This window comes from Pediculus humanus, genomic scaffold (assembly GCF_000006295.1).
Source record: "Pediculus humanus corporis 1103172108290 genomic scaffold, whole genome shotgun sequence".
NCBI classification, from domain to species: Eukaryota; Metazoa; Arthropoda; class Insecta; order Psocodea; family Pediculidae; genus Pediculus; species Pediculus humanus.
The window spans coordinates 98,773-112,581 of NW_002987859.1; the positions used below are offsets into that span (position 1 = coordinate 98,773).

At 25.7% G+C, this 13,809-nt stretch overlaps 2 protein-coding genes across 2 annotated transcripts in view; one reads left to right on the forward strand and one right to left on the reverse strand.

Annotated features, from left to right (window-relative positions):
* Nucleotides 1-6,337: 6,337 nt before the first annotated feature.
* Nucleotides 6,338-8,705, forward strand: Phum_PHUM537030 (uncharacterized protein; the record flags this gene model as incomplete). The annotated part of the gene is made up of 5 exons (XM_002431534.1): nucleotides 6,338-7,862; nucleotides 7,945-8,075; nucleotides 8,143-8,333; nucleotides 8,426-8,498; nucleotides 8,583-8,705. The coding sequence occupies 5 exons, from the start codon at nucleotides 6,338-6,340 to the stop codon at nucleotides 8,703-8,705; spliced, it is 2,043 nt and encodes a 680-aa protein (XP_002431579.1).
* A 4,583-nt stretch (nucleotides 8,706-13,288) lies between these two features.
* Phum_PHUM537040 (UMP-CMP kinase, putative) overlaps nucleotides 13,289-13,809 on the reverse strand; it is a gene marked incomplete at both ends in the record, with an annotated part of 714 nt that continues 193 nt past the window's right edge. Inside the window, one exon of the mRNA XM_002431535.1 lies at nucleotides 13,289-13,809. This exon is cut by the window's right edge and continues 193 nt beyond it. Coding sequence (XP_002431580.1) covers nucleotides 13,289-13,809 — 521 coding nt within the window.

The window sequence follows — 13,809 nt, forward strand, 5'->3', positions numbered from 1 at the left end:
GTAAGACTCAATATACGGATGAAATATTCTAGAATATCAATCGTGGCACTCAACACGCACACGCGCACGCACACGCACACGTACACACGCACACACGCACAAAAAGATTAATCTAATCTGTAATTATGCCTGTTCGAGTCATGACTTTTATTTCAATAATTTTTCTGTATATATATATATATATATGTATATATATATTTACGTAATATTATTATTATTATTATTATTGTACGTTACCCCCCTATTAAAATGTTATTTCACCCATTATAATTTTTTCGTATTATATTATTCATCACTTATTATTGCTTTTTTCTTTCTTTCTTTTTTTATTTGTAAGAGAGAGAGAAAGAGAGAGAGAGAGAGAGAGAGAGAGAAATTAAAATATACGTATTTAAGAGAAAAAAAAAAAAACCGATCAAAGCCAAAAAAAAAAAAAAAAAAAAATTTATGGTTTTTTCTCATTTTTTATTTTAAGAATTTATCGAGAATAAATTTTGTACGTATAAATAAACCAAACATAATTTATTCTAATAATTTTTATGTTGTTGTTGTTGTTGTTGTTCTTCGACCTCACCTATCTCTCATTCTCTTTTCCCATGATTAGACAACACACGCACACGCACACACACACACACGAGATACATATAATAATAATAATAATAATTTTAATTTTATTTCCTATGTAAAAAAAAAAATAATAATAATAAAAAAAAAAAGAAAATTTTATTTTTTTTTATTGTCCATTATTATCATTATCATTATTATTATTATTTACTATTATCATCATCATCATCATTATTATTATTATTATTAATAATTTTATATTAAAATTATTGATTTATTACCTAAATTACATCGTGGATTTAAAATAATAAATGTATATACATAAGAATATATATTAGAAAACAACAACAACAACAATAACAATCGCAATAACGATGATGATGATGATGATGATGATAATGATAATAATGACGACGACGATGAGATAATGATAATAGTAATGATGATAATAATAATTTTTATTAAGATTTAAATAAATAAATAAATTTTACGCGAAATAAATTAACGGAATGAGAGACAAAAACAAACCACCGTGGATGGCACAATAAAAATCAAGTAGAAACATCGAATAGGTATTTCATATGGTATACCTTGGAATACAGGCATGCTGACGATGATGATGATAATAATAATAATAATAATAATAATAATAATAATAATAATAATAATAATAATAATAAACTTTGGCACCTTGACGGTTAGACCACACGAACGGCTTTAAATCCTGTAACCACAACTTTCATCATATCGATTAATTAATTGAAAAAAAAAATAATAATAATAATAATAATTAGACTGGGAAACGGGCCTAAACCTCCGGGAGGAGGGGAGGAGAGGAAAAGTGGAAAAGCCAAAAAAAAGGGGGAAAAACATTAACAGTTAACTCTCTTGTACACAGATTCATACAAAATTTTGTATCCTAATCAACAAGACATTGCTCGAAATGCATCAAAAATCACTCTCTCTCTCTCTCTCTCTTTCCCCCGCGCCCCCCCCGTAAAATCACTTTTGACAAACCGGGTTAATACATATATTAATAATAATAATAACGAATGTAATAATTTATAAAAAAAAAAAAACAAAACGAAACGTTTCCTATCGACGACATTACACATTTCAAAACACAAACAAAAATTCCACCTTTTTGGGGGGGGGGGCCAGAGAGAGGGGGAAAATTTATCAACGCCGAAAAAAATAATTATTAAAATAATTTCATAAATACATAAATAAATAAAATAGTAATAATTGATCATCTATACATTCGATTACATTTTTCCTTTTTGGAAAATCCGAAGAAGGAGAAGAAGATAAATTTTCCAGGATAAAAAATTCTTAAAAAAACAAAACTTCTCCCCCCCTCTCTCTCTCTTTCTCTTCCCTATTCAAAAATAAGAGAAAGAGAGAGACCTCTCACGTTTATAAACATTCGTAAAAACAATATGGGACCGACGGATAATTAGTAATAAATTTGTTCCCCCAGTGATGATGATGATGATGATGATGCAGACGTTATTAAATGTTTTCAACCTGATATTAAAATAATATTTACTTTTCACAAAAAAAACGAAAAAAAAAAAACTTTTAATCATTTTCGGTTTTCAGGTACGAAAATTAAAAAAAAAAAAAAAAAAAAAAAAAAAAAAAAAAAAAAACCAAAATGATAATTTTTCTTATGTTTCTCGCATTCACATCCACACACACACATTACTCCTCTCTTCTAAGGGATTTTTTTTCATTTATTTTTTATTTATTTATTATCATTATCATTATTCTTTTTTCTCGACTCGTTCAATAATTCCACCGTAATTATTTCATTTGATGATTTCCGGTTTTAAAAACCAACATCTATAAAAAAACATTTTTCATATTTCAAAAAAAAAAAAAAAAAAATATGATTACGAAGCAATTACAAAAAAAAACTATTATTAATTTTTTTTTTTTTTTTTTTTTTTTAATACTTTTTTCATTCTTTCTTTCTTTTTTTATTTATTTATTTCTTTCCTTACTTTACTTTTTCATTTCATTTCATTAAAAACTATGGAAAAAAATAGAAAAAAAACAAAGAAATTTTTTTTTTTTTTTTATTCCATTGTAATAATAATAATAATTCATTTTTACATTCGAGCGATAAATAAATATTATTTCCTTAATTAATAATTTTTACAAAAAAAATGGAGGAGGAGGAAAATATGTAAATGTTGATAATAAATAAATAAATAAGTAAATATTATCATCATCATCATCATCATCATCATCATCATCATCATTATCACAGGGTGATTGATATCTTAACATGTGACTATAATAAAAATTGTTTAAGAAGTTTTACCAAAATTCCTCAGAGGGAGGGAACAAAATTAAAAACAAAAGGGAGCACAAGACAAACTGGACATACATCAACAACAACAACAACAACCACACCAGCAACAACATCAACAACAACACTATCAACATCAACAATAAAAACAACATCCACCACAACAACAACAACAATATCAACTACAGCAACAACAACAAAAGCAAGAACATCAACAATAACAACAACTATATCAACAACATTCTCTACAACAACATCAACAATACCACAACACATCAACAATAACAACAACAATGTCTACTACAGCAACATCAACAACAACAACAAAATTCACAATAACAACAACAACAACAATATCAACTACAGCAACAACAACAAAAGCAAGAACAGCAACAACAACAATAACAACAACAACACCAACAACAACAACAATATCAATTACAGCAACAGCAACAAAAGCAAGAACAACAACAGTATTAACAACAACAACAACAAAAGAAACAACAACAACAGTATTAACAACAACAACATCCACAACAAAAACAATAACAACTACAACAGTATCAACAACAACAACAAAAAAAACAATAATAATAATAATAGTAATAATTTTTTTTTTTTTGTTATAGATTACGACGTTTTATGAAAATAAAAAACGAACATAATAATAATTGGGAATGTGACGAGAGTTATTATTAATAACAAAATAATTATTGAAAAAAAATAACAATAGAGTATTATTAAAAAATAATAATAATAATAATAATAATAATAATAATAATAATAATAAATTTACATAAATTTTAGAAAAAAAAAGAAATTTTTTTTTCTTTTTTTTTTTTTAAATGGGTTACATTTTTTTTTTTTCATTTGAAAAAAAAAAAATTAAATAAGTTAATTAGATGAATTTAATAGCCATAATAATAATAATAATAATAATAATAATAATAATAAATAGAAAGAAAAAGAAAAAAAAAAGTTTTTTTTTTTTTTTTTGTTGAAAACAAAGAAATTTATATTCAAGTTATTTATGTTTTATTACTGTTTAACAAACAAGTAGTCGATTGTTAAAAAAATTTTTTTTTTTTTTATGTTACAAAAAAAAAAAATCTGACATCTCAATCATTACCACCACCACCACCACCACCATCGACAACAACAACAACAACAACAACATCATCATCATCATCATCATTCTCATCTATGGCAGGCTCTAAATTTTTCTATTTTTTTTTCGAAACCTGCTAATTAAAATTTTTTTTTTTCCATTTTTTATTATTATTATTATTATTAATCTTGCATAAAACGAAAAAAAAAAAAACAAAGGCAGGAAATTCTTAATTAAATAACACAGAGATAGCATATATATCATAAACTAATTTGTTATCTTCTCTTCATTTTTTTCTTTTTTTAATTCAGGTGTATATGTTGTAAAAGAAAGAAAGAAAGAAAGAAAGAAAACAATAAAGATAGATAGAAAGAGAGAGAGAGAGAGAGAGAAACAACTTTTATACATTATGAGATTTTATCGATTGAATCATTTATAAAATATATTAAAGAATGTTTCGAACATTCTTTAATCAAAAACAATTAATTTTAAATTACCTAACAAAATCAAATAGTTTGAAAAATTTATTTCACAATATGCACAAACACACACATGCACACACACACACACACACACACATATATATATTTATCTCTGTCATTAATAATAATTAATAAATTAATAAAAATTAACAATTGAATTTCTCTTTTCTCTTCTCTTTCGATTTCAAAAAAAATATTGTGTAATAACATTATTATTATTATTAATATCCTTTTAATAAAAATAAAAATTTATTCCTATATATATGTCATTGAGAAATATAAATAAATAAATTATTAATTTTTCTGTTATTATTATTATTATTATTATTATTCTATCATCATTTTTTCTTATGAAATAATAATAAGAAAAAACTTTGATTGACAATTTTTTTTTTTTTTTTTTTAAATCGAATAAATGAATGTTACAAATTCATGTTTTAAATTTAACGGTTTTTTTTTTTCTTATTAAATTTCAAATATTATTATTATTATTATTGTTAAGTGAGTGAGTGAAAGAGTAACTTTACTAAACATTTTCAATACCTGTTGAATGGGGATTATAAAGGCATGTGCAAGAAGAGAGAGAGAGAGAGAGAGAGAGAGATGAACATAACCTCAAAATTATTATTATTATCATTACTTTTTTTTGAAAAAATAAACTCTTTCAACGTTTACTTTATTAAATATGCGTGTGTGCGATTATTACAATTTTTAACGAATATATTTAAAAAATAAAAATGGCGTCGATTTAAAAATTATCAAGAAGACCACACTACATTCTTTCGGCGTCGCTCATAACAAAAAAAAGAAAAAAAATTTCAAAAGTTTTTGATTAAATTAAATTTGTTTTAACGTTCGTTTCGAAATATATATATATATAAATAAAAAAAAACTCACCCAATAAATAATCACGTAAATAATATATTATTTAAATACAATAATTAATATAAATTATATAAATAGTTTTTTTTTTCTTTTCAACTAACTATTATTTAACAATAACTATTTTTACGATAGCGGACGTCGCTGTTGCCATATCAGTCGACGCTTCACCGACGGCGTCGGTTTCAATCAAATCTTATAATTATATGAAATTCAAAAAAAAAAAAAAAAAAAAAAAAACGACGGTTAACGGTTAACGAGAATTTTTACGCGATTTAAAATTAATAAACGAATAAATAATTTTCATCGTTTTTTTATGAGTTTTACAAAACCGTTTAAATTTTTAACCGACTTTAATTTTTATTCAAATTCAAATTTAACGGATTTTTTTCTTAAGTATATGGGAAATTTTAAATGTAAACTATTTGCGCCATCCGGTAGACGTCAGTGAAAGTTTTACATAATTTAGGCAACAATGTATTGTGATGTCAACACACAAAATGGAGGAAAAATATAGTTACGATTTATTAAATATATGATTCGTGTTTTATTGAAATCAGGTAAGTTTAAATAAAAATCATTATTACAAAAGATTTTGTTTACCTTTATGGAAAAAAAAATCAAAATAATAATAATAATAATTATTATTATTATTATTTGTATTTATTTTTATGTCCTTGATTTTTCGTGGCATATTTACACTCACAATCTGAAACCAAAACCCCCCCCATTGTCTCTTAAAAATAATCAATTTATAACATTTCGAAAACGATAATTCTTATTATTTTACTCTGACGTTTTTGGGATAAATTTTTTAATAAATGTTTCTAATGTAATTTTTATAGTTAATAATAATAATAATAATAATATTAGTGTCGAGTGTTTGTTTGTGTAAACTTAAGTGAGACATTTTAATTTTAATTTTTTGGTTGTTGTTGTTGTTGTTACTACTACATACTGAATCTTAAATTTTTTTTTTTTAGAATGCCTATTCAGGCACCACAGTGGACAGAATTTCTTTCATGTCCAGTGTGCTGTAATGGATTCGATACGGAAAGTAGAGGTCCTGTTACATTAGGCTGTGGCCACAGCATCTGCAGAGGATGTTTGACCAGCTTGCATAGAAAACAATGTCCTTTCGACCAAGCTCAAATTCGCCTGGATGTGGCAAAAATCCCACTGAATGGAGCCTTGGTCAAATTAGTCGGAGGAAGTGTTCAAAATGATAAAGTAGATCCTTATATTTTACCTCCTAACAATGAGCAACACTACCACAAAGCTAGTCTATGCATACAAGATCTTGTTTTGTATCTAAAACCCATTTCTTCCGGCACTGTGAGCGTACTATCAAGACCCATGCAAAGAAAACTGGTTACACTAGCCAATTGTCAACTTTTAGTCGGAGAAGGTAGAGCTAGGGCTTTGAGAGCGGCAAGGTCATTGGGAGAAAGAACAGTGACAGAGCTTTTGCTCCAACATCAAAATCCACAGCAATTATCAGCAAATCTTTGGGCTGCAGTAAGAGCCAGAGGTTGTCAGTTCCTAGGTCCTGCAATGCAGGAAGAAGTTTTAAAATTAGTATTACTCGCTTTGGAAGATGGATCCGCTTTAAGTCGTAAAGTATTAGTCATGTTTGTCGTTCAAAGATTAGAACCCCATTATTCTCAAGCATCGAAGACGTCAATTGGTCACGTTGTGCAACTCTTATACAGAGCATCTTGTTTTAAAGTATCAAAAAGGGAAGGGGACTCATCTTTGATGCAGCTGAAAGAAGAATTCAGGAGTTACGAGGCTTTGAGAAGAGAACACGATGCTCAAATTGTGCAAATTGCCACAGAAGCCGGATTGAGAATCGCTCCCGATCAGTGGTCGGCATTGCTTTACGGAGATACAGCTCATAAATCTCACATGCAGAGCATAATGGATAAATTACAAACTCCCCAGTCGTTTTTTCAAAGTGTTCAGGAGCTCATAATGGCGTTGCAAAGGTCAGGCGATCCAGGAAATCTTTCTCCTTTAAGAGGTAAATTACAGTATCTTGCATCCATAGATCCCAGTTCAGAGTGTCCGGCTCCATCTATGGAAGAAACGGCCGAAGCGTTGGAAGCTGCTCAAATAGTCGTTGCTGGACTAGCAGAATTCATATCGCAACACGGGAATCGAAGGCAACAGGATTCAAATCATTCTGCTAATAAATACAAAATAAGCATGTGTCGGGATTTATCCCTACGAGGCTCTTGTCCCAGGGGAGCGAATTGTACATTTGCTCACTCCGAATCAGAATTGGATAAATTTCGAAGTCGAAATAGAAAAGTTCAAGTTACCGATAATAATAATATGTCTCTCGACTCAAACGTATCATCCACTTTGTTAACATCTCCGCTCTCTACTGCTCTATACGATTCCGAACTTTATTCTCTGGCCTCTGCACCGAATATGTACATAGCACCACCGACATTCACGCCAATAACGAATTGCAATACGAACGATCCGAACTGGCTACCAACAGGTAATTCAACTGGATCCTGATTTTCTTTTGTAAAACCGGAAACGCACTAAAACCATCACCTTTTTTCTTTTTTTCTTTTTAGATAAAATGATGAGAATCAATTGCGGTGGAAATTTAGCCGCCGTTAGATTGGGAAAATCCGAAATAGTACTTTTACCGAGAGGAGTGAGTCACGTCGAACACGAAGAATTCAGTCCCATCGAACACTCATTGGTAAATTTTATATCCATTTTTAATTAGAATAATTATAACTAGACTCACCCGACGTTTTCCACAGCAGGTTAACAAATTTGGAACGATATCGAGACAGTGTCCGGAGGGGAATCCCGTTTTTTTAGATGATTCCTCTTGCATTGAAGCCATAAGAAAAGTAAATGCATTTACCTCTAACTGGCTAGGACGATTTTCGGTTCCTACTTTGCCACAATTAGAAGGCGATGTACAATGTTATTACGGACAAAATCCTCCCAAGTAATAAATCATATAATCATTCAATAGAAAATTCTGGAAAGAAAAATAAAATGTCAATGACAAATTTTGTAATTTTTTTGTTTTGTTTTTAGTTTAGTGTCAGAATCTCAAATGTTGAAACAGCAAAAAAGAAATTTAGAAAAAAAATTTATGGATTTAAATTTGGTAAGATGTGTTCTATCTATTTATTTATGGATCAGGAGTTAGGGGAAGGAAGTTGTAAACGTAAAATTTTCTCTCTCCTTACAGGAAGAAATTTATGAAGCCGGGATCGCTGAGGATATGAAAGAACTCGAAAGACGTTTAGAATCGGAATTAGCGGAACAGGAAAGACGATGGAGTGAAAATGATGATCCCAGATTATTTAATTAAAAACGTCACAATACTACTAGGGGTCCTAAAATTCAAAAAAAAAAAAAAAAAAATTCTACAAGTAAAAATAAATCACAGCTCTGGAAAAACACGAAGAGAGAGAGAGAGAGAAAAATATCATTCCAAAAATTTATTCTCACGGTTTTCCCATTACCCGTTTTTTTTTTGTTTTCCCTTCCGCTCCCCCGCCCAATCGTATAGAAATATGATTAAGTTTAAGTTAATTTTGTGTTGATGATTGTTGATAATAATTCATTCGAACGTTTATCTCACGCTGGACTGTATATTATTATTATTATTATTATTATTATTATTATTATTATTATTATCATTATTATTATTGTTGTTTTTTTTTCTCCACAATGTACATACGTAAGAAAGAAAGAGAGAGAGAAAGGGGGAGGGAATGTAAAGGTGAATGAAATGGGAACGAAGGGGATGAGCTTGAGTGTGTGACGTCAGTTAATTGCCCCTCCTCTCTCCCTCCCACTTTTTTTTTTGTATTGATTGATTCATTCATTCATTCATTGAACGAACGGTGACGATAATGATGATAATAATAATGTTGATAAATTGAAATTTTCACATCTCGAAAGCTTTAAATTTTTGTCTATATATATATATATATATATATATATATATGTTAATATATAAACTATGTTATTTTGTATAAAAACTATGAAACAAACAAACAAACAAAACAAACAGTTGTAATTTTTTTTTTTTAAAGTTTAGATTGTATTATATATATATATATATATGTATGTATGTATTGGTTTTATTATTTAATTTCGATTTTGATTTGAAAAAATGAAAATTACAAAGGGTAGAGGAGGAGGAGGAGAGGGGAAGGGGGTGGAGAGGAAGAAAAACTCATTATTATTATTATTATTATTACTTTCGTTGTTGTTAATTATAAGTAATTTTTTTTTTTTTCGTAAACGTTTGAAACGTGTACGAAATATTTTTTTTTTTTGTCATAGTCATTGTATATTTAGTTGTAATAATAATAATAATATTAATGATGATGATGATGATAACAAATATAAATACAATATATATATATATATAGATATACATACATAAATGAAAAAAAAAATTAATAATAAAATAAATAATTAATTAATTAATTAAAATAGTAAATGGTGTTTTTAAATGGTTTGTTTATTTGTACATATGCATATTATATTTTTTTAATAATTTATATATATATATATATATATATATATATATATATATATTTAAATCCGATATTACGGTGAATAAAGTGCGTGCATGCGTGTCATTTCATAAGAAAACAATCGTTATTATGTACACATAAATAATATAAATATATATATATATATAAATTTATTTTAATAAATAAAAAATGTGTGTAGATGATATGATTATTATTATTATACATATATATATATATTTTTAGTAAGTGTAATTATAATATGAAAAATAATAATAATAATAATTATGATGATGATGATGATAACTGTTGAAAAATTTAATAATTTTGTATTGGGGGAAAAAATGATAATAATATATGAATGATAATAATAATAATATTTTTTAAGTAATAATATATATATATATATATATTTAATTTGGTCGCGACAGGGTAAAGTGATCAATCGATTGATTGATTGATTTGATTTATAAAAGGTAACGATTGGAATTTCTCCGTTCTTTTAAATATTTGTCATCGTTATTTTAAATAATAATAATAATAATAAGAAAATTAAATAATAATATGAAATTGACGATGATGATGATGATGATGATGATGATGGCGGAATTTAAATTTTCACACATACAAAAGCAAAAATGTTATTAAACAAATTATTATATACGTATGTTGTAAACACACACACGTGTTCATTCGTATATTGATTCACGTGATAACGTGAAAAAAATTTTTTTTTTTTTTGTAAATAAATTAATAGTAATAATAATAATAATAACAACATTATCATTTTTTTCATATCGTTTCCGGGATTTAATGCAAATTAATACCCTCCCCCCCCTCAGTTTTATTTACTTATTTAATTAATTTGATTATTTCTAATAAAGGTTTTGAAACAAACCCAAACGCACATACACGCACACAATGTAAATTGAAACTTTTATTATTATTATATTTTATTTCCTTATTTGATTTATTCGATATCGTTATTCTCGTCGTCGTCATTATTATTATTATTATTTATTTATGTATTATTATAATTCTGGCAAATATTTACAGTTTTTAGTTTACACAAAAAAAAATTAATTATTATTATTATTTGCAAATTAATAATGATAATAGTGATAATAATAATGACGTTTAAGGATATAAAAATAATTTAAAATTATAAAAAAAATCGTTCGAATGATTTACTTTCATCATCATTATTATTTTTTTTTCAATGTACAAAATTAAATTGCATATAAAAGAAACAAAATAATAATACTAATAATAATAATAATGATAATATTGATTTTTTAATATATGTATATATTTTTACTATCATGTAAATAATGATAATTTTGTGCGTTTGTTGTTGTTGTTGTTGTTGTTTGTACTTTCACTTACACAAATGAATTTTCTTTTTTTCTATTTTTTTTTTTTTTTTTTTATTGATTTTTTATAAACTTAAGAGTGCGTGGGTGCGTGCGTGTACACGTGTGCGAAAAAATTAACATGATAATAATAATAATAATTTAAAGCGCTCAATTTGATAAATTTCTTATTTTTTTTTTTTTTTTCGGTTCTTATTTGTAATGTTTTCCGAGCACGTGGATGAAACACGTGCTAAATAGGCTTTATATATTACCCGTGATTATCATCATCGTCATCATTATCATTATTATCATCACGAGTATATTTTTTTTTTACATATATATATATATATATATTACTGTACTTAATCAAATTATCAAATTTTTTGCATTTAATTATTTTTTTAAACATTTTGTAAAGAAAGAAAAAAATATTTTAAAAAAATTCTCTTGGCCGAAGTGTTAATAATAATAATAATAAATAACAATAATAATAATAATAATAATAATAATTGGGTTTACATTAAGCTAACTAAAAAAAAGAATTTTTTTTTTGTAATTATTATTGGTTAGTGCTAACTCACTAATGTGTGTTTATTAATTAGGTTATCATGTTGAACATGAGTTTTTAATAATTATTATTCGATTACATTAATCAATTTAATAAACATAAAAAAAAAAATTGTATTTAATAATAATAATATAAAAGAATTTTTTTTTTTTTTAATTTCTTATTATTTATTGTTTTCCCTTCTCCTCGAATCCTACATAATATTTCCCATTATTTATTTATTAATTTTGATTTTACATAAGTATATGTTAATAGAAAAATTTTATGTCGATTAATAAAACAATCGATATCAAACAATTTTTGGGGAAAAATTATTTTTTATCAATCGACAGAGAGAAAGAAAGAGAGAAAACAGAAAGAGAAAATAAAGAAAGAGAAAGAGAGAAGATTTTAATAAAATTTATCATTATTATTATTATTATTTATTTTTTTAATAATAAGCTGAATTTAAAAAACATTTACATCGACTAAATTCAAAACATAATTAATATTAAAATGAAAAAGAAAGTCAAAAGTTGTTTTTATTATTATTATTATTATTATTATAATATCACTATTATTATTATTATTATTAGCATAATATCAAGCATTGAATGATTAATAAAATCTATTATCATCAAATCAGTAATAATAATAATAATAATCGATAAGAAAAAAAACATTTGTGTGTATATAAACAAAAAAAATGATTCCTTTTAGATAATCACATAAAACAAATCATTCGAATATTAATAATAATATTAGTAATAATAATAATAATAATAATAATAGTAATAATAATAATAATAATAAATTTAATACCTCAGAGACCATTAATTTTATTTAAAATTAAAAAAAAATCACATTCGACAAATAAACATTTAAAAAAATTATAAATAAAATTTATATAAAAATTTAAAATGATAATAATAATAACAAATTTTTATATATATATATTATAACAATGGAGAGATTTTAATATTTAATATTTAATTATTAAATTTTAATAAATACTTTTAATTAATCAAATTTTATTGATTCATTTCAACCATTTGATTAATCATAATCACAATTATGATGAATTTTTTTTTTTTTTCTCAATAATTTTTAAAAAAATACAAATCGAATAATTTTTCCATAAAAAAAGGAAAAGTAAGAAAAAAAACTGTCATATGTGTGTGTGTGTGTAAGAGAGACAAAGAGAGAGAGAAAGAGAGAGAGAGAGAGAGATAGAGAAAAAAAATTACATGTAGAACATAATAATACAAAATATAATATCAATAATACAATATGAGAAATATTTTTTGGACATTCGATTGATATTAAATCGAAACACAGCGACAACAACAAATCGAAAAATGACAAAAAAAAAAAAAAATTATTATTATTATTATTATTATTAGGTATGTCTAATTAATAATATGTTTATTAGTATAATAGAGTAAATTAATAGTTTAATAATAATTTAATCATAATTGTAATCGTAATAGTTAATATAATAAATTTATTTTTTAACAGACATAGGAGCGATTTTATTTAAAATTTTTTCAACATCTAAAAAAACATCACGAGGATTTCTATTACTGTCTAATGTGTAAACTAATTTCTTTTCTTTAAAATGATCTATTACTGGCATGGTATCTGATTTGTATGTGACAAATCTTTTTTTTAAGCTATCCTCATTGTCATCGGAACGACCCGAACCGGATGCTCCCCTGTTCAAGCATCTGCTTATGCAAACATTTTCATTGCAATCGAAAAACAAAACTCCAAGGAGATTAACCTTTTTCGACATTTCCCTATTCCACTCGTCTACATTTTCTTGATTCCTTGGAAATCCATCGATTAAAAAATAATTCATGTTACTATTGTGCATTCCATTTTCCAGCAAACTGCAAGTTATCTTTGCCGGGACAATGGTACCACCCTTCATGTGTTCTTCAATAAGAGAGCCAAATCTTGATCCGGGAGAATTACGTTCGGTTCTAAGCAATTCACCCGCTGACAAATGTTCAAATGTGTATT